Below are 22,454 nucleotides of genomic sequence, written 5' to 3'. Positions count from 1 at the left end.
ACTCGCTACTGATACTGATTGTGTGTGTGTGTGTGTGTGCCAGTGTGTGTGTGTGTGTGTGTTCCGGTTTCAGTGTGCGTCGTCAACGGTGTGTGCCACGACGGCCCGGTGTGTGTCACAGTGTGTGTGTGTGGGTGCGTGTGTGCGTGCGTGCGTGAGCGCGCTCGCGTATGTGTGTGTGTGTGTGTGTGTGTGTGCGTGGTGTGTTCATTTCAGAGTTAGTATGGGAATGACGCGGGAGAGGAGTTCGGGTTTTTACTGACTTGATTTTACAGTGACTGTTTCCTTATCTGGATAATGCTGCTAAGAAAACAAGACATATCTGTTGAAAATCAACATTACACCTCAAGCGCCTCACTGTCTGACTGGCAATGCAGAGATAGCATCACTTCTGAAAATCAAGATTCCCTGCAGACTGACGTCAAAGCTTCAAGTCACGTGATCAAGCCAAACACTCAAACCTTATCACCGTGCGTCACTGTCCAATATGGCGGCTCAACCTGCTTCAGCGAAACCAGCAGGCAAAAACATGGAAGTTGTTCGAGGACAGGCATTTGAAGTTGGTCCGAGGTATACGAATCTCACCTACATTGGCGAAGGCGCTTATGGCATGGTTGTGTAAGTATATTGCACCTTTGATATCATATAGTCAGTTGATGCAAAGTAAACGACAGGCGCGTGTCAGCATTGGTTGCGCACAGTAGGCTATACACGGAAATACCAGACGCAGTGCTCCAGTGGTGTCGATTTATCCAGGTACTAGAGTTGACAGTTATTATGAGCCGCTGGGAATGTTTAAAACACCGATTTCAATGTGATTGCACTCGTTCCGTTAGGTTAGTCAAATGCAAATAGATTTCTGTTGGAGTGGAAAAATGCTTAAGCAAGTAACGTGAAAATCTGCAGACTGAAAGAAGGAAGATCACATCTTGCACTGGGAAGGCCTAAAAACGAGGTCACACAACATGTTTTATACTCATGGCTGTTTAAATCCGTACCATTATTTTCATATGAAGTAATTTGTTTGAGTGCAAGAAATTGTTAGTTTTTAAATGGTTGAGTTTGGTGAAGGGAGTTGGTGTGGTAGAGAATACTGGTTGTGACAGAATTCCAGACCACTGAAAAAAGCAGCAGGTGTTCCTGTTGTCTTGTTCATGAATTTTAATTGATTTGTTAATCACATTGAGTTTATTTTTTGTATTTTTTTCATGTGGAAGAAGAGTCTGTGGCTAGTGCAAAAAAAGAAGAAAAGATGTAGGTCACTTGGTGTCCACCTACTAAAAAGTAAGATTAAAAAAATAGAAATTCAGCAATCCTTACTTTACTGGGGATGCCTTACACTACAGTTGAAGCCACAAGCAGAAGCAACTTTAGAAAACGTTTGCTCTCCCCCTTTTTTTGTCATTGTTACCTCAAAGCTGAATGGATTATCCAAAATTTTTTGAATGATTAATCATTATCATGATTAAAAAAAAAAAAGCAAAACAAATTTTTCTTCTTCCATGTTCTTGCATTTTTGGGGGCTTATAATTATATATTGTGTTTAAAGCCCACCAACTTCCCAACTCCGTATAGGGCTTCTAATTCCCCCCTTCCTGTTTTCTACATATAAAGCACAGCAATAAACTCTTTCATTTCCATTTTGATGATTATCAGAAGACTGGCTTTTGTGACATATTGTACCTATAGCCAGAACACACACACAAAAAAAATCAGAATTACAGATGAAATTCATCTTCTGACATGGTATGATTCAGTTACTTATTGAGAGTTTAGGTTTCATGTTGGTCACCAGTCGTTGAGGCATAGAATTCTGAAATGACCCATCGATGTGGCAGTCAGTCGGTCACTTGACTGATTCAGTGTTTGATTATTTTTTTTTGTAAAATCAGTTACACTAAAATGGCTTTAGCAGATTTGTCTTATTCTCCTGAAAAACAGTTGCGGTTGTAGTTTCAAACTATGAAAAATATAAATATAATCATTACTGTTGTTGCTCTGGCATTTTCGCCTGCATATTGTGAATTGCGGCAGAATTACAGTGCCATTTTAGCTTTTTACTTTTCCGACCAGTCTTCTTGATTCAAATTGAGGATAACTTCGATACCTGTAGAACATTTCGCTGTTAGAAATCATCCGCCCCATGTAGCGTGCTGCTGAAAGGAGCAGCCTTGTGTTGAGAAAGATTGATTTAATTACACATACTTAACCATGACCCACTGGTGCAGACTCTGGCAGGGGTCTGATTCCAGTCCTGTGCAAACTATTATCCGCCTATGCAGAGAAAACGAAAGTAGCTATGGCCGATAACCTCCCTGTAGTAGGTTACTGACCCATTGCATTCCTGACTAGCACCCTCTTTTTCTGACAGCCATCTTGACTCCTGCTCCTGTGCTCTACATACGGCTAGTTTTTTTGTAATTTCTGCCTATCGATTCTTTGTCGCTGTCTTTTTGCATGCGATCGTGATTAACAGCAGGCCACAAGATTACTTGGCTCGATTGGGCAATCGAGCTAAAATTAAGCCACGATCTCAATCGACCGGCGGTCACTCTGGGCCCTCCACCTCTGGCCCTGTCTCCAAGTCGAACCCTCCACTTTCTCCACTGCCTCTGCTCCCTCCGGTCGACTCCGTTCCTCCACCACCTCCTCCGCCTACTCCGGCAGCATCTCAAGGATCGAGGTACGATTCCAGGTCAGTGGTGTCATTTCTTATCAGACACTTGATACGCGTTTGGTTTCAATACGATCCGCATTTTCTTGACCTTGCCAGTCGGCAGTGCTCGAGTCGTCCTCCTCTATCCCTTTCCCGATGCCCATAACTTCAACATCCGAGTGTGCTCCCTCTCACGGATTCCAACACGGATTTGTGTCAGCCACTAAGCATACTTGGGCCCCAATATGTTATACGTCTGTGATGGAGGTCGCGGCCACAGATCGCACACTCGTCACGCGGCATGCCCCGACCACCTCGCGTCCAACAGCGACCGTTGAGGGTAGGGAAGCCCTCCCTCTAGGTAGGGAGGAAGGTGGACTACTAGGGGACACACACCCACACGTGTGCACCCTTCTCCTCGCTCCGAATTTAGAATTCAAGGGAGGCAACCCCCTGCTTCGGCACCCCCGCCAGTAAGCGCCGCAATTACCTCCCTGCACCGCCACTGCCCCTCACCCACACCGCAGGTCCAGGCATGGTCTCTCCACCCACGGCGCCGGCTGTTCCATCAGCCACACCACTTGACTCTCCTTTTACCCAGCAAGCAGGGGCTCAGTCACAAGATCCTGCTGACAATCAGCATCTTATACTGTCTATGCTGAAACAAATTTGCACCACCCTACTTCCTGGTGCTACACCCTCTCCTCCCACTGACTCCACCCTTCTCACAGGTACCACATCTCCTACCAACCCTCTTCTACAGACACCCCCCCACCTCTGTCTCCTACAGATACTACCAGGCAGCCCCACTCTTCGGCCATTGTGGACACACACATCTCATATGGAGGCCACAGTGACCATCATCCATACTACCCCACGGATGATACTGACTCGGATGCGGACATTCTTGATGCGGGAGATCCCACTTCACAACAATTGCAGCCATTGTCCTTCTTAGAAGCAGTGGACCTCCTTGCTTCCTATGCGCCTGACCGGGTTCAGTTACTGAATGACACTGACACATCTCAAAAAAGCCTGGCTATGGAACTGTTAGGCATCCAACCACCACCCAGCGGTCCTCAGCAGGCCCTTACCCAGTCACCCATAGTGGTTGATGCCCTGCAATGTGTTCTACTGCGAGCTAGGGGCAAACATGCCCAGGATGCCCCCACTGGCACCCTTCTGTATTTCCCCTCTGCATTGTCTTGAGGAAAATTCCTTGGGGCAGCGCCACACCCATCTTCCAAACAACCCATCCTAGCCCCTATCCCACAAGGCCCCCTGCCTGTTTATCAGGAGGACCTCCGCCTCCTGCCCCACGATGCGCCCACTCGAAGAACATTGCATATGCCAGAAAAATTTCTCTTGGATCTGGAAGAAACCATTCAAAAATCCATGGAATCCACTTCAGCCATGGACAGCTTCCTTGCTGGCCTTACCATGTCCTTCCTACAACCTCCCAATGACCAGTCACCTGGCATTGAGATCGCCATTCCTAGACCTTTATTCGCCTGATCGCTGAACACATTCACCGTTCCGCTACTCTCCAGTCACAGGCCTACATAAACATTATCATGGCCAGAAGGGATGCTCTCCTTGCCCATTCCCCTTATGTGCGGTCTCTCCCGGAACCAGCTTCCCTTAGGGTCTTGGCCCCCACTGAAGAATCCCTTTTCGGTTGAGGTATCCCCACTGCCGTCATTAAACACCATGCAGAACTGAGTAAGGACCTCGCCTTGGGTGCAGGTCCCTCACGCACTCCCAGAGGTGCAGGCCCCTCACACACTCCCACACACTTGCGGTACACCCCACGATGTCATTAGCACATGCATCGGAGCACTGCAACCGCCACCAGACCACAGCCACATCCAACAGCTCCCTCCAAGGTCAGACCACAACCCAGGGCGTACAGGCAACAGCCTTACACATTTCGGCCACAACACAGGCCAACAGCCAACACCAAACCAGCCCACCCCCAATGACTCACCCCCGCCCTTCACCCACCACTTGCATACCATCAGCTGGCAGGCAGCCTATCCAGGCACATACCAGCATGGTCGTCTCTCCCCGTATGCGAGTGGGTACTTCGGGTGACAGTGTCGGGGTTCCGCCTGTCTTGGCTCTCCTCCAAGGCACCTCTCACTCTTTCTCCTCCTCTCTTCCCTCCTCCACAGGACAGGGCAGCCCGCTCAGCCCTGCAGGAGGAAATTCTTTCTCTTCTGTTCAAACAGGCCATAGAAGAAGCCTCTCTCCTCTCACCAGGCTTCTTTGGCTGCATCTTTGTGGTTCCCAAGGCATCTGGCGGATGGAGGCTGGTTCTAGACCTGTCCCCTCTAAACAGATACCTTCAGCACAAACCATTCCGCATGGAAACCCCAGCGTCAGTCAGGGACTCCATCAGGCAAGGAGACTGGGCAGTCTCCATAGATCTCACGGATGCCTACTTCCACATCCTGATTCACACCAGGGACCGCAAGTGGCTCCGCTTCTCCTGGGAAGGCAAGTCCTTCCAGTTCAGAGCCCTTCCATTCGGCCTTGCGCCAGCCCCATGGGTCTTCACCCGGGTGGTCAGAGAACTATGTCTAGCTCTCAGGAGCAAGGGCATACGTCTGAGGGTCTATCTAGACGACTGGTTGATCCTGGCGGAGAGCAAGGCCCTCTGCCAAGAACACCTCAGCCTTGTCTTGCAACAATGCCATTCACAAGGGTTTCTCATGAATACAGAGAAGTCGGAGCTGGAACCGACTCAACAGTTTTAATTCCTTGGCATGGCGATCGACACAGTCACAATGACCATATGCCCCGGCCATGCCTTGCCTCCACAGACTCCACAGCCTCCTTTCCTGTCTATCACAGGCAACTTCAGCCTTTGCCAGGGACTTGCCTCTCTACTCGGTCCCATGGAATCTCTAGCCCCGCTAGTTCCCCTAGGGAGACTACACAAACGCCCATTCCAGTGACAGTTCAGGGCCAGGTGGTCCCAGTCTTCACAGGCTTGGGACAGCCAAATACCTCTAGCCACTTGGTTCGCGCAGTCCACTCAGTCCACTCAGCGCTGGACGGACATGCGATGGCTCACGGAGGGAGTTCCGATTGTCAGTCCAGCCCTGGACACGGAACTGTACACAGATGCCTCCACTATGGGCTGGGGCGCCCACATGGACAATCATACAGCGTTGGGGACCTGGACACCACTACAGCAGTTGTGGCACATCAACAGGCTGGAACTGGAGGTGGTCTTTCTAGCCCTCCAGCAGTTCCTTCCCAATGCCTCACTCAGGACAGTCATGCTGTGCACAGACAACATGACGGTAGCGTGCTACCTCAAGCAAGGGGGGGGCACACTCACACCAGCTGTCTCAGCGCGTGGAGACAGTCCTCCTGTGGTGTCAAGAACACAACATCCATCTGACTGCATGACATGTCCCGGGCAACCTGAACATTCTTGCAGACTACCTCAGCAGACCCCACACTGTCCTCCAAACAGAATGAACCCTATCACCGTCAACACTCCAACCAGTCTGGGACCATTGGCGCAAACCACATGTGGATCTCTTCACCACGAGATTCAACTTCCGCATTCCAACATACATCTCCCCAGTCCCGGACCCTCAGGCCTGGGCTGTGGACGCATCGTCAATCAGTTGGTCAAACCTTTTGGGATACGCCTTCCCTCCACTCCCCATCATGGGAAAAGTCCTCAAAAAGGCAAGGCTAGAGCACGCCGCAGTGATCCTCATTGCACCACACTGGCCAGTTCAGCCGTGGTTCCCCGACCTGCTTCATCTCTCTCATGTTCCCCCACTCCGCCTCCACATAATCAGACAGTCTCTAGTCCAGTGCCGCTCAACCTACACGCCTGGCTACTGTGCGGGAATCTCTGTCAACACTAGGTGCCTCTGACCAAACGGCTGAACTTGTCTGCATGTCCCATCGCAAAGGCACTCAAGGCGTTTACTCGGTGCACTGGAACCACTGGCTCTCCTGGTGCACATCCCGCTCAGTCAATCCCACGCACCCGTCAGACATGGATCTTGCGAACTTTCTTGCCTTCATTGCCTCCACCAGAGGCCTCTCCGCCTCTGCAGTGCATGTCCATCGTGCCACTATCAGCTCCAGCCTTTGCCAGCTAGGCGGGCCCTTTTTCTCTGATGACCCTCTGCTCAGAGCTCTCGTTCGGGGTGCTTCTCTCAAAGAGGTGCGTACACCCTGTAGGACTCCTTCCTGGGGCCTTTTCCTTGTTCTGCAAAACCTCTGCAAGGCTCCCTTTGAACCCTTGGCTCTAGCTCCCTTCAAACTCCTCTCCATGAAAACACTCTTCCTCATTTCTCTTGCCTCAGGCAGACGATGTAGCAAAGTACACACCCTTAGCGGCATCGCACAAGATGTAGACTTTGAGTCAGATGGATCTGTCTCCCTCAGATTCCTCCCCGAATTTCTCACCAAAAATCAAACCCCAGGCACACCCTCCCCCATTCTCTTCATCAGACCGCTCTCCTCCATACTGGCCCCTGATGATGAAGACAGGTTCCTCTGCCTCGTCAGGTCCCTGCGGGTCTACCTCAAAATATCACGTCCCTTCCGGTCGTCCAAACGACGCCTCTTCATCAGTTGGAACCTGGATTACTCTCACGACATTAGTAAGACATCTCTCTCCCGATGGATAGTCAGTACTATTAAAGGCACATATGCAGGCACAGGGCTGAAACTTGAGGCCCCTCTGCCAGAACTCAGAAAGTCAGAGCTTGGTCCTCTTCCCTTGCCTTCACCCACTCAGCAAGGCTACAAGACATCATGGATGCTGCTTACTGGAAAAACCCTGCTACCTTCAATGAATTCTACTTGAGGGATGTCTCTCGCCTAAGGGATGACGGCTCAAGAGGCATCACCTCTGCGGTGGTCGCACAACAGACCATCACAGCACACAGACAATAGAACAGTTGAGCCCTCCACCTTGTTGTGCCATTCTGCACTAGTGGGTCATGGTTAAGCATGTGTAATTAAAAGGAAATTTTCTTCCTAAATTTACCTTTAAATAACATAATTACCGTGATCCGAATTTAAGACCCTCCCGTTCCTCCCCGCTTCTGTTCTCCCTGCATGCTGCGCTGGCTGCGGCGAATTGCCGTAAAAAGAGGGTGCTAGTCAGGGATGCAATGGGTCGGTAACCTACAACAGGGAGGTTATCGGCCGTAGCTACTTTCGTTTTCTCCGCAAAGGCAGATAGTAGTTTGCACAGGACAGGAATCAGACCCCTGCCAGAGTCTGCACTAGTGGGTTACGGTAAGTATGTTATTTAAACGTAATTTTAGGAAGAAAATTTCCTGTTACTCAATTAGTGTTCAGAACAGTTGCAGTCTCTTCCATTCTGCACATGTCTTGAGAGTCAGAGATTTTCTTGAGTGTTTGTGGGCAGCTTCATTGACATTATGCAAGATTATTATTGTTATTATGCAAGATTGTGGCCCATTCAAGTACAATTTAGTACAGACGATTAAAATACATACAGGCACACTTTTTTGTGCATGGCTGTTTTCATTATTAGAGCAGCTATGCTTCACTTTGGGGGTACATTTGTGTTTCCGAAACCCAACATACACGCACTGGCATAGATAAGATGTTTAAAATGCATTTGATATTTTCCAGTGTGTACACAAGAGAGGAAGTAATCAGGTCCGCACATTATGCTGGCATGGTACTTCAGGAGATTTTTGTAGACATTTTGTAACTGCGAGTGTGAAGATTTGGATTTCCACAACACTTAGGAAAGTGCTTTATTAAAACAATGGTATTTCATTCAGCTGTATTCAGTATTGCTTTGCTTTTGTTTCTACTTTTTGACTCGCTTGTGTAAACAAAGTGAGTCTATGTTTTAACCCGGTGTTCGGTTGTCTGTGTGTGTGTGTGTCTGTGTCTGTGTGTCCGTGGTAAACTTTAACATTGCCATTTTCTCTGCAAATACTTTGTCAGTTGACACCAAATTAGGCATAAAAATAGGAAAAATTCAGTTCTTTCCAGTCATCTTGTTTAAAACAATATTGCACCTGTGGGATGGGCACAAAAAAATAAAAAAAAGAAGCCAAATTATTTACTGTTATATATATATATATTTTTTTATTCTCTAAACTTGGCACTTTGATATATTCTGACACAACAAGAAGAGCAGTCATTTTTATCATTTTTTGTTCAAACAGGAACTTCTTTTGCTAAGCATGGAAGTTATATTTATTTTGCAAACGTTTTGGTGCAGATAGTAAAGAAGGGAAATTAATCTGTAATTAATGCTAGGGGACTTAATTTGCTTTAAACTGATCTTTCTCATCTTAAACATTACATTTTGAAATTATACTCAATACATAAAAAGCTTGTGCGTTTTACTCTCAGTGTACAGGGCTTTCACTATGTTCATTCGCCCAAGTGGTCTTTTTGGGAAAATATAAAATCAATATGACGAGTGGACTTCATAGATCTATTGGCTGAGCCCTGAAGGTTATGGGCAAAAATCAGTTTCGTACACATATTTATACATATTCAAAGCGCGTGCTCATATTCATTGTGAAAGCGAACGACGCCATTTTGTTTCAAGTAGTTGACCTGCCCGTTCAATCCTATATTCAATCGACAAGACACGATAACATGTGATGGAAAGTTGGAGAAGGAGACCGTTAAATATTTATTCAGAGAAAGATTTTTGAACGCCTCATCACTTACTGGATTATGCCCCAAACTGCCATAAAGGTATCCATAGAATCAATCGGATTTCACAGTTAAAAATAAGAAACCATGAGAGTTAATACCCTTGAATTGATGAAACGCAAAAATTTCCAGTCTTGACTTTTCACTTCATACAACGTTTAGAAGTACTTGTACTTGGCTCTACATGTTATTAGTTTAACAAAATACTCCAAAAATTTCATATCAACTTTAAAACTATAAAACTAGAATGAACATAAAAGAGAAATTGAATCGACCGTGTCAACCGGTTGTAACTAAACTTGTACATCTATCTAGATCCAGAGAAAACGGCTAAATGTAGCCGTGTGATTGCGGCGATAGCCACGTCTCTTTTACAGCGGACTTAAAAATAATTTTTAATTGTCCTTAAAGATTTTTGGAATGCCCAAGATACACCAGAATAATATGATTTGAACAGCGTTCTCACTGCGAATACCGCAATCGATTTATCGCCCTTTAAAAAAAGCATGTTTGAATATTATATTCTTGAACATGAGTTAAGGAGCCGCGATAGTGTAATGGATAAGACAGTTTCTTCTCATCCGAACACACGGGGTTCGAATCTGCCATTAAGACTTTTTTTCTTTCTTTTTTTTTTTTCTTTTAACCCGAAGTTTTATAGTAACAAATACAGAACACATTTTAACGATTAGATTTTTTTTTTTTTTTAAGTGTATCACAAGTGAGTCTTGTTTCCCTTGTATTAACTGGCCCATAATGTGAACATTTACTGACCAGAGCAGTCAGCATAATTCAGTGTTTCAGAGTTGCACTTGCAGAATAATTTTGCAAAGGACTACATTTTTCGTCATGACGGGGAAACATTAGTACATTAGTATATATACATGCAGTAGGAGGAAGGTGGCAGAATGGTTAAGACGCTCAGCTGCCAATACAGAGAGTCCGTGAGGGTGTGGGTTCGAATCCTGCTCTCGCCCCTTCTCCTAAGTTTGACTGGAAAATCAAACTGAGCGTCTAGTCTTTCGGATGAGACGATAAACCGAGGTCCCGTGTGCAGCACGCACTTGGCGCACTGAAAAAGAACCCATGGCAATGAGAGTGTTGTCCTCTGGCGAAATTACGTAAAATGAAATCCACTTTCATAGGTACACAAATATGTAAGCATGCACTCAAGGCCTGACTAAGCGCGTTGGGTTATGCTGCTGGTCAGGCATCTGCTCAACAGATGTGGTGTAGCGTGTATGGATTTGTCCGAACGCAGTGACGCCTCCTTGAGAAAGTGAAACTGAAACATGCAGTTCTACAATATTGGAAACACTTGACTGAGTCAAGGGTGCTTCACTTTCTAACAAATTTGCACAATATTCATAAGGTGATGGAGTGTTTGTCTTTCTCACAGTATACATTTATCATTTGGTAAGTGAAATAAAGCTATTCTGGTGCAAAAAAAAGATTTGCTGCTATTTTTTTTAATGATATTTTGTTTGCTCAGTGATACTCGCTTTGCAGGTCTCTTTTAGATGGTAATTTATATGCTCTACACAGTAGTTTCCTGTGTGTTTCTCATGTAATTCAAATCATCTCCAAGTTGTAAGCACCATTTAGTTGAATGGAACCCGTAACAAATTGCTTATATATATGGAACTTCAAAACTCCCCTTTTAATGCATTACTTTTGTGTCCTGTTCTGTTGTCTGCATTTCATTCCATGCCTGTGCCATAATAACGTATGGGTTGATTCATGCACTGTGCTGATTCATTGCATACCATTCCATCTTTGCATTTTTACCATTCCATCTTTGCATTTTTATGTAAATCAAAAACAATTTCAAGTTAAGTATTTAAAAGTCTGCGGATTCGCTTGTCACATTCAGCAGTTTTGGCTCTGGCATCATGTCTATGGTAAAGCAAAAATAAGAAAATGTATCTGTTGATGGCATGAAGTGCATGGCTACAATAGACACAACAGATCACATGGATGACAGAATCTCCGGTGTATGACTCAAGTCATTACATGCGTTTCAGTGTGTAAAAGCAGTTCTGGCACCTTCATGTCTTATGTCACACACGAGAATGAAATGTCATCATCTTTTCTTTATCAGTATCTTTCTGCTGTTCATTTCTTTGAGGAAAAAAAAGATCTCGCTTATTAAGCAACATTATGAAATAAGTTTGATTCCAATAAGCACAGCAGTATTGTCATTGGATGAATATGTGCTTTCCACATTTTCAGTTTTTTGGTCCTGAATAGTGCACATCAGCATAGAGAGTTTTCCCCCACACTCTTTGATCTTTTTTAACTCACTTGTGTAAACAAAGTGAGTCTGTGTTTTAACCCAGTGTTCGGTTGTCTGTGTGTGTGTATGTGTCTGTGTGTCCATGGTAAACTTTAACATTGCCATTTTCTCTGCAAATACTTTGTCAGTTGACACCAAATTTGGCATAAAAATATGAAAAATTGAGTTCTTTCCAATCATCTTGTTTAAAACAATATTGCACCTGTGGGATGGGCACAAAAAAAAAAATAAAAAGAAACCAAATTATATGGAAACTGAATTTACTTAAATATTTATTCAGAGAAAGATTTGTGAACGCTTCATCACTTACTATATTATGCCCCAAACTGCCATAAAAATATCCACAAAATCAGTCGGAATTCACAGTTAAAAATAATAAACCATGAGAGTTAATACCCTTGATGAAATGTAAAAATTTCCAGTCTTTACTTTTCTCAAAATTAAGTCCTTTTCACTTCATACGACATTTGGAAGTACTCGTATTTGGCTCTATATGTTATTAGTATGACAAAATACTCAATTTTCATATCAACTTTAAAACTTTAAAATTTGATGGTAAAATGGGGCGTCATTTACCCCAAGACTGATGCCAGTCATGCTTGTAGCAGACGATGCTTGTTACACACACTGTTCAACACACGAAGGCAGTAGAGAAGGGAAAGAAGAACAACAACAACGGCAGAGACAGCAACCACTGATGAAGTCAGTCAGCCATCCACCCTCAAAACTGACCAGTCTGACAACTCCCCACTGGCTCAGTTTCTGCATCAGCAGCAGACTACCCCAGGCCTGCACTACGAAAACAAAAACGACACCAGGCTAGACAACACAGTGTCACAGGCCTTTGAAACACAGCCATCCTGAACAACAGATCTTGTCAACTTGATATCATCTTTATAATCAAGATCAGAACATAGTGGGTTGAATCAGTATTATTTATATCATACAATTTAATATAGATCTGAATACTATGTCGTGTCTTGTGAATTAGAACTTTGATATTGAATTTCTTCAGACTCGCTCGCACACACACACACACATGAGAGAGAGAGAGATAACAAGAAAAAATCTTTATACATGAGGATACATAAATATTTATTAAATGAAAGAGTTGTTTGTTGTGCTCACATGTGTGTATCTGTGTGTGAGAGAGAGAAGGGGTGGGGTGGGGGTGGGGGGGTTCTGTAACAATAATTGCGCACAAAATAGATCCAAATGTGGAATGTATTTACTGAATTAGATGTGTATGAGAAAGAGACAGAGAGAGATTACAAGATAAAATTCTGTATTCATGAGGATAATAGATATATGATAAATGAAAGTTTGTTGTGTTCATATATATATATATATATATATATGATTATTACATCATGTATTTGTGTACACCATATATATATATATATATATATATATGATTATTACATCATGTATTTGTGTACACATGTTTTGAACACAAAATAGCTTCAAATGTGGAATGTATTACTGAATTAGAGGTGCATGACACACACGCACACACACACACAGCGAGAGAGAGAGAGAGAGATTACAAGAAAAAAAAATCTTTATACATGAGGATACATAGATAGTTATTAAATGAAAGAGTTGTTTGTTGTCTTCACATGTGCGTATCTGTGTGTGTGTGTGTGTGAGGTTCTGTAACAATAATATAGTATGACTGATAGCAGTTTACATAACTGATTTCAGACTGATGGGAAACAGACCCTGGTCTTGAGTTTGAACAATCATGTGAAACAAATAGCCATGCACATTGTTAATATCTATATTTATTTTTAAAGGAAATTTGAGTTTGAACAATCATTTGAAACACATAGGCATGCACATTGTTAATATCTATATTTATTTTTTCACACTCTATTACACTTTTTCTCAACAATTATAAGCTTATAATTGTGTAATTAACAGTTTTTGTTTTTCATACATAGTAAAAAGCTCACTGTTCAATTACATCTTATGTATTTATATAAATACGTGTATAAAATGAAACTGACCTATATTTATCATTTGAATTTTTATTTTCATGTGTGAGCATGTAATGCAGCTGCATACTCAGATAGATGTATGTATGACTTTGAAGTTTACAGCAGAAAAAGAGTGACTGTTTTTAAAAATGGTCTAGATTATGAAGTGTGTGTGTGTGTGTGTCTTGGGTCTTACTGAATCAGGGTTATCACAAAAATCTGTAATATGATGAAAAAGTGTTGTGAATGTCATTTTTTCTAATACTAATTGTAATCATAAAGCAGACAGGCACATTGTTAATACCCATAACGAGTTTTTTCACATTGTATTCATTGTTTTCTCTATGATTAAGCTTATAATGCATTACATAATAGTTTAACAAAAAGTTCATTTACATCTTATATATTTATACATGTATAAAATACATAACTCACTCGGGACGACAAGTTTTCTCCCTTGCTTTTCCCCACAGATGGCCCATTTGTAAGGGTTTGGAAAAGAAATTACAAAAAATACAAAATACTGTGTAAGAAAATGAAACTTTAAGAACTGGTTTATTGCATGTTGAGCTATTACATATAAAAAAATCAAATTTCTCATCTTATTTTTACAGTTTTGCCATATGTAGAAAATACTGCCAATTTTTCACCCCGAATCACCATACCCATGCTCGCTTTCTGCATTAAATTCGCTTTCTTCTTCGTCATCATCCACCTCTTCAATGTCCGACCCTTCAGTTTGTAGCATTTCAAGTACTTCGGCAACCCTAAAACGTTGCCGTCACTGCCTTGTTCGCTTCACAACATTCTGAGAAGAGCCCGCTTTGCTAACAGGCTGGCACGCGAGCAGACGACCGGTCAGTGACTTTGTCAGCGTGTGTGCGAGACGGGCCACACATCCCAGGCTGACCAATCATACCATTCGATTGTGGAGTGACCCAGAATAGCGCACTCTGCTTGGCTAATCACAAAATCACGTGTACAGCGCATGATGGAATTTTACTTTCGGAGAATGCTGTTCCATTCCTTCGTCCGAAACCGAATACGTTTTGTGAAGGAATGCGTGAGCATTCCTTCGTCCAGAAAGAGTTAACTTTATTACCTATTTTGTGTGTGTCTGTATGTTGGTCACACTTAGGTGCATTTCCTCTTTCATTTAAACAAAAGCAAGTGTGATTTAGAAATGATTTTTTTTCCTTTGTGACTTTAATTTTGAAAAAAAACAGTGAAAAAATAAAATAAACAATGTGAAATCCAACACAGCTTTGTGTGGTCTATATTTCTATGTTGGGAAGTGCACATGACTTTTATTTTGCAATTGATTTTTTGTGTGTTTTGATTCAATTGCTGTAGTAAGTGCATGTCACAAGTGAGTCTTGAAGGCCTTGCCTCTCTTGTCTTTCCTTCTTTCTTTCTTTCTCAAAGAGAACATGAGAGTGTGATATTACATTATCCTTTGTCAGTGTTTCAATTTGCAGCACAGGTACCTGTTATCAGTAACTTAAAAGAAAACCCTGTGATTGCTCGTATCTCTGTGTGTTTGTGTTTGTGTGCTTGTATCTGTCTGTCTAGATGAGGGCTATATGCAGATTTACATGTATTTCTGAGGCGTTCACAAATCTTTCTCTGAATAAATATATAACGGTCTCCTTCTCCAACTTTCCATCACATGCTATCATGTATTGTTGATTGAATATTGGATTGAACAGGCAGGTCAACTACTTGAAACAAAATGTCGCCCTTCGAGGTTGTGAGCACGCGCTTTGAATATGTATTATTTTGTATAAATATGTGTGCGCAATTGATTTTTGCCCATGACCTTCAGGGCTCAGCCAATAGATCTATGAAGTCCACTCGTTGTACTGATTTTAGTATTTTCCGAAAAAGACCACTTGGGCGAATGAACATAGTGAAAGCATTGTACATTGAGAGTAAAACAGACAAGCTTTTTATGTACTGAGTATAATTTCAAAATGTAATGTTTAAGATGAGAAAGATCAGTTTAAAGCAGATTAACCCCCCTGGGATTAATTACAGATTAATTTCCCTTTTTTACTGTCTGCACCAAAGACATGAAAAAGAAATATAACTTCCATGCTTAGCAAAAATGACTGCTCTTGTTGCTGTGTCAGAATATCAGATCAAACTGCCGAACGTAGAGAATAAAAAAAAAGAAGTAAATATAACAGTAAATTCAGTTTGTATATAATTTGGCTTCTTTTTTAATTTTTTTTGTGCCCATCCCAGAGGTGCAATATTGTTTTAAACAAAATGACTGGAAAGAACTGAATTTTTCCTATTTTTATGCCAAATTTGGTGTCAACTGACAAAGTATTTGTAGAGAAAATGGCAATGTTAAAGTTTACCACAGACACACACACACACAGACAACCGCACACCGGGTAAAAACATAGACTGACTTTGTTTACACAAGTGAGTCAAAAATGAAAATGATAGTGGAGTGATGGCCTAGAGGTAAAGCGTCCGCCTAGGAAGCGAGAGAATCTGTGTGCGCTGGTTTGAATCATGGCTCAGCCGCCGATATTTTCTCCCCATCCACTAGACCTTGAGTGGTGGTGTGGACGCTTGTCATTCAGATGAGACAATAAACCGAGGTCCCGAATGCAGCATGCACTTAGTGCACGTAAAAGAACCCACGGCAACAAAAGAGTTGTTTCTGGCAAAATTCTGTAGAAAAGTCCACTTCTATAGGAAAAACAAATAAAACTGTACGCAGAAAAAAAAAAAGGTGGCGCTGTAGCATAGCCACACACTTTCCCTGGGGAGAGCAGCCTGAATTTCACGCAGAGATATTGTTGTGATAAAAAGAAATATGAATACAAATACAAATAAATACAAATAACCTTAGTCTTTTTGATGTTTACTTTCAATCCCCAATGCTCACAGTAGCACTGTATATCAGTCAAGGAATGCTGCATATCTTCAGGTGATTCTGTCAGGATCACCGTGTCAACTGCATACAGTAACAAAAAGAGCAGGAAATATTTTTCAAGATCATACATATTGAATTCACTTGCTGAAGAAAAGGGCAGAGTTAAAGCATTAGTGCAGGTTGCCACAAAATCTTTTAAATCATTCAAAAACAAGACTGGTGATAGGTTTTCCCTTGTTGTAAGCCAATCTTAGACACAAAAAATTTCTGACAGTCCAAGGCTTGTTTTAACACATGACTTTGTGTTAGTATACATACTTTTGATAACATCCAAGACATTGCTGTTTTCACCACACTGGAACATTTCTTTTCCCCAAAGAAGGCTTCTCTGAATTGTGTCAAAAGCCTTTGGATAGTCAATGAATGTACAACATAATCGCTTCTTTCTCTGTCAATGTAGACTAATAGAAAGTCAGCATAGGCGGCAGAACAATCACAAACCTACGTTTTGCCGACGACATTGATGGACTGGCTGGAAAAGAAGAAGAACTGGCAAGCCTGGTCAAACATCTGGACAGAGCCTCCACATCGTATGGAATGCAAATCAGTGCGGAGAAAACCAAACTGATGACTAACAACACCAACGGCATCAGCATTGACATCAAAGTCAACGACGAAAAGCTTAAAACAGTCCACAGCTTCAAATATCTGGGAGCAATCGTGTCAGATGAAGGATCTAAACCAGAAGTACTCTCGAGAATTGCCCAAACAACAACGGCACTCAACAAGCTGAACACCATCTGGAACAACAAAAACATCGCTCTCAGCTCAAAAATCAGACTGATGCGTTCCCTGGTTATATCAATATTGCTCTACGCCTGCGAGACTTGGACCCTGACTGCAGACATCGAGAGAAGAATCCAAGCTGTCAAGATGAGATGCTTTCGTAGACTACTTGGCATCTCCTACAGAGACCACATCACTAACACGGAAGTGAAGAACAGAATCAAGCAAAGTATTGGACCCTACGAAGACCTTCTGTCCATAGTGAAGAAACGCAAACTTAGGTGGTATGGACACATCTCCCGATCATCTGGTCTTGCCAAAACGTTCCTGCAAGGCACCGTACAAGGAGGCAGAAGGAGAGGACAGCAGAAGAAGAGATGGGAAGACAACATCCGGGGGTGGACAGGCTTGACGCTCGGTGACGCCCTGAGGAAATCAGAAAACCGTGAAGAGTGGAGAGGGGTGGTGGTCAGGTCAGCAGCGGTGCCCCAACGGTCTGAACCCAGACTACGGGAGAGGTGAAGGTGAAGGTGAAGGTGAAGGTAGACTAATAAGATAGTGTAAAGAAAGTGTGTGGTCAGTGGTTGAGTGGTGCCTTTGAAAACTTGCCTGTTCATTTCAAAGAAAATGGATTGCTTCAAGAAAAGTTTTGCTCATTTATTACACTTGTGAAAAGTTTTCCAAAACAACTTTGTACAGTTATTCCTATCTGGGTCACCCACATTTCCTTTGTCTGGTTTATTGGTGAGGTAATATTTCCGATGGACCAAAATGGTACAGTTTTTCTAGATTTCAATATCAAATTAAAGAATGATGTAATGCAATATATCATAATAATAATATAATAATATCTTATTTTTATATTACGCTATAATTCAAGCATAAGCTAGCTCTAAGTGCTTTACAGTCCAGTATCTAAAGTGAAACAAGAAAGCATATAAAAAGTAGTAGAAACATAAAACAGAATCATTAATTTTATAAAAACACAATGCATAAAACTCACAAAGTAACATACTCTCAATACTACAACTGTTACACCCCAACACACACACACACACACACACACACACACACACACACACACACACACACACACACACCACACACACACACACACACACACACACAGCCAAACAAATGATTAAACGGCTGAGATAACAGCAATTTTCACTTAAAATACATACATGTAAAACGGAACATAAGTGTAATTTGCATGCCACAGATTTTGTAAAAAAATTAAAATTTAATAAAGTTTTGGATAGAAAAGGTAAAAGGGGTAAAAATCTCCCTTTCGAACCACATCACCACTATCCATCAACTTGCCCACCCCCATTCTCTCTACTCAACCAATACCTACGCTCACATTGCTATGAACCTGGGACAACAGCACTATTTGATTTATGGCAAGTGTTTTTTTTTTTTAAGAGATAGGTTTTAAGATTTGCTTTAAAGGTAGATGAGTTGTTTGTCTGAGAGCAGTAGGCAGAGAATCCCAAGTTGTTGGGCTGAAGACGGAAAATGAACTTTTTCTGCAGGAGTTAAGGAAGTATTGGGGAATGTTAGCTGGGAGGAGTCAAGAGATCACAATGTTCCTTTTTGGCAAATACGGGTTAACAAGCTCAGAAAGATATGAGGGTGTGGTATCACAATTCAGGCACTGAAAGCATAGACAGGCAACTTTATATTCAATTCTGACTTGAACAGGCAACCAGTGAAGTGTCCGCAGGAGAGCAGTAGCACTCTCTCTCCTCGACTTTTTAAGGACAAGTCGAGTTACACTTATTCTGTATTTTCTGGAGTTAGTAGAGTTTATCATTGGGAAGAGAATTGCAATAATCTATGTGGGATAAAATGAAGGGAACAGCAAGTTTGTTGGCAGCATCAGCAGACAGGAAGGGGCAGATTTTACTAATCTTAAGGAGCTGAAAGTAAAGAACTTTACACAGGTGGTTCACATGAGTTTCCATCGTGAGGTATGAAACCAGGTAAAAACCAAGATGCGGACAGGACTAGAGAAAGAAATTTCTATGCCATAACAAAAGATAGGCGTTGTATTTATCTGCTTGATCTTATTTTTTTTATTACCAGTCAACATGAGTTCTGTTTTGTAATCATTCATTTTTAGTTTGTTTTGTTTCATCCACTTTGCTACAATTTCTATACCAGTTTTAAATTTAGAAGTCAAACATAGAATTTCAGAGGTGACAGTAGAATCATGCAGTTGAGAATCATCAGCAAACAGATCATAGTGAGGTACAAACGGTTGGATGATCAAACTTACCCCATATCTGACCCCAGATGGAACAGACTGGTTTCCATTTACAAGGACAGAGTGTGTGCGACCTGAAAAGTAGGAATTAAGCCATTTCAGAACAGTATCATTGAGTCTGAACACGGCACACAACCATCTGACCATAATGTCATGGTCTGTCTTGTCAAATGCTGCAGAAAGGTTCAGAGGTGACGGAATGGATACCTTGCTTGCATCAGGTGCTAGCAACAGGTCATTAACCACATGTAATAAGACCGTTTCCGTGCTGTGTCCCTTTCTGTACGCTGACTGAAATGGCTCCAGGAGACTGGATCTCTAGGTGTTTCATAAGCTGGCCAAGCACAATACGTTCTAGAGCTTTAGACAGAAATGGGAGGTTTGATACTGGTCTACAGTTTTTCAGGTTTTTGGGACCAAGACTAGCTTTCTTCAAAAGGGGACACACCAAATCATGCTTGAAGGACTGTGGGACAACACCTGAGGTCAAAGATATGTTCATGATATTGGTTATAGTTGGCAGTAATTCTTATTAACATTAGTAAAATATAGAATGTGGGATAGGATCGAGACTGCATGATTTCTTTGGCATCTTGAGGATGACATCTTTGACCTGTTCCTTGGTAACTGTCTGGAATGTAGTGAACTGTGTTCCATTAAAAGTATCAGGTTGTCCAAAATCAGTAGGAGAATCTAAGCTACTTCTATTCTAATCATCTCTTTTTGTAGTGAAATAATCAATAAACTTATCAGCTAGATTTTCAGAAGGTATATTGCTAGGCAGAACAGTTCGGACATCCTTCCCCATCATCTGATTAGCCAAGCGAAACAGAACTCTGGAGGAATCAGTGACAGTAATTCTGTCGCACATATATTTCTTTTTAGCATCGTGGATCATTTGATTTACAACATTGCGTAAATGAGCATATATATACATACATATATATATATATATATATATATATATATATATGTTTGAAAATATCATTTTACTGGAACCAGTTTTCAAAAACTCATTTAAGATTCAGTTGTATCCACAAAATTTATTATTTTAAAGTCATTTTATGCATCTAAATACTTCTTCTTCCATGAATTCTTTGTTTAGTGAGTTGTTAATAAACTGACCATCTGGTGGTTTAAACTCAAAAGCATCATTTTCTGTAACTGGTCAGTTTCTCGAAATAATCACAGAATTGTTCAGCTGAAATATGTTTACTGGCTTCAGTGCATTTTTTACTGTTTATAAGTTTTCCAGTAGCCATGAGAGTCAGATGATTTCATTGATCAAATTTTCTTTTGCATCTGCACAGATGCCAACTGTTGCGATTTCGCCGTACTTTGTTACACTCAGTTGCAGTTTGTTCCGACAACGCCAACGTCAGAATTGTTCTGACGAGTTCATTTTGACTACATAGCATGGTCATACGCTTTCCTGTCGTGACATTACTCAGATGCTCACAACCTATTGATCATGAGGCCAGGGCAGTCATTACTAACCGTGGTCTCGTATGATGATGCTCAGCTAATCGCGTGCATGTTTTCATTGAAACAGCATTAAGTGGACCAATCAGCTTAATCATTTGCCCGAACAAGAGAATGTGGCTAAATCAAGTTGTGTCTTGATCAAACAGCATCTGCACTTGGTGGATTAAACTATGGAGTGCCTCCCGGGGGGTCACTACCTTGTCGAGGTCGGGAGGCTTAGTGGCCAGTGATCGAGTGAGCTATGTCAGCGGGGGCATCAGTGCTTCTGAGGGTTTACTGCTCTAGTCCCAGGTCTTAATTGACAGCCTACATAGCCATTGTAGCTGTTCAGGATGAATAAGTGGTGGTTTTTTTTGGGTTTTTTTTTTTACTCATGCCCCTGATAGGGCTTCCCATGCCGAACAGGTCGTGAGTGAGGCCCAAACTAAAAGTGACCCACTGTCCCTTTCGCTGTTCTCTATTCTTCTTTTTACTGCCTCTTTTCTGTCCTCAGCTCCCCATCAAGCCTTCTTTTCCACATTCTTTTTTTCTCTGCGGCCTTCTTTAGGCCCGCAGTGTTTGCCGTGCGGCACGACCTGTGATGGAGGGGAATGAGATCCTGGGGATTGAGAGAGCACGCTGCTCTCAACACATCCCTTTGGCTCGGACCTCTCCTAAGACAGGCGGCACACATTGGCCCGTGTGTGTCAATCGGCTACCCCTTCGTGGGGCTGGGTCAAGACTGGCAGTTTAGTGGCTGACGAAGGTAACCCCCGTAGTGCTCGGTTCTCTGTCCCCGGGAGCTGGGCATGATCGGGGGGGAACACGTTGGAGCTGGACTGTTGGTCGTATGTCCCTCCCGAAACCTGGTGTTCCCTTGACCCTGGCCCCTAAGTTGGACCCCATGGTGGGTGGGTAAGGAAGGGATGAATTCACATTTTTTTCAACATGACTTCCAAAAAACTACACCCCCCTAACTCTGGCAAAAGACGAAGACAGGGAACGGACGACTCAGACTCCGATTCGGAGGTCGTTGAGAGCTCTGGATTTTGGCCATCGTGGCTGGTGATGGAGGGCGCTGATGACAAGCCGTTGTCAGCTCTCAGCCCCTTCGCTATCCAGAAGGGCTTTCAGTGTCTGGCAGGATCGCTGAAGTCCATCAAGAGGCTGAGGAGTGGAGCATTTTTAGTTCAGACGGAGTCCAAAAGGCAGACACAGCTCCTTCTGAAGGCGACCACTTTCGTGGATAGGGCGGTAAAGGTTTCCCCTCACAAAGGTCTCAACTGCTCAAAGGGGGTCATCAGATGCCCGGAGTTGAAAGGTGTGTCTGAGGCCGAGATCAAGAGCGAGCTGCCCTCTCAGGGAGTGACCGACGTGTACAGGGTGACGGTGAGGAAGGGGTCGGACAGAGTCCC

General features: G+C 42.7%; 1 protein-coding gene across 1 annotated transcript in view; it reads left to right on the top strand.

Moving 5' to 3' along the window:
* Positions 1–459: 459 nt before the first annotated feature.
* LOC143288464 (mitogen-activated protein kinase 1-like) overlaps positions 460–22,454 on the top strand; it is a 187,997-nt gene continuing 166,002 nt past the window's right edge. Inside the window, exon 1 of the mRNA XM_076596985.1 lies at positions 460–618. Within this exon, the coding sequence (XP_076453100.1) occupies positions 488–618 (131 nt within the window). The 5' untranslated portion in view covers positions 460–487. The remainder of the gene's footprint in view (positions 619–22,454) is intronic.

The sequence above is a fragment of the Babylonia areolata genome, chromosome 12 (genome assembly GCF_041734735.1).
Source record: "Babylonia areolata isolate BAREFJ2019XMU chromosome 12, ASM4173473v1, whole genome shotgun sequence".
Classification (NCBI taxonomy): domain Eukaryota; kingdom Metazoa; phylum Mollusca; class Gastropoda; order Neogastropoda; family Buccinidae; genus Babylonia; species Babylonia areolata.
Note: the sequence above shows the minus strand (reverse complement) of the source record. Positions and strands in the feature narration are given on the sequence as shown.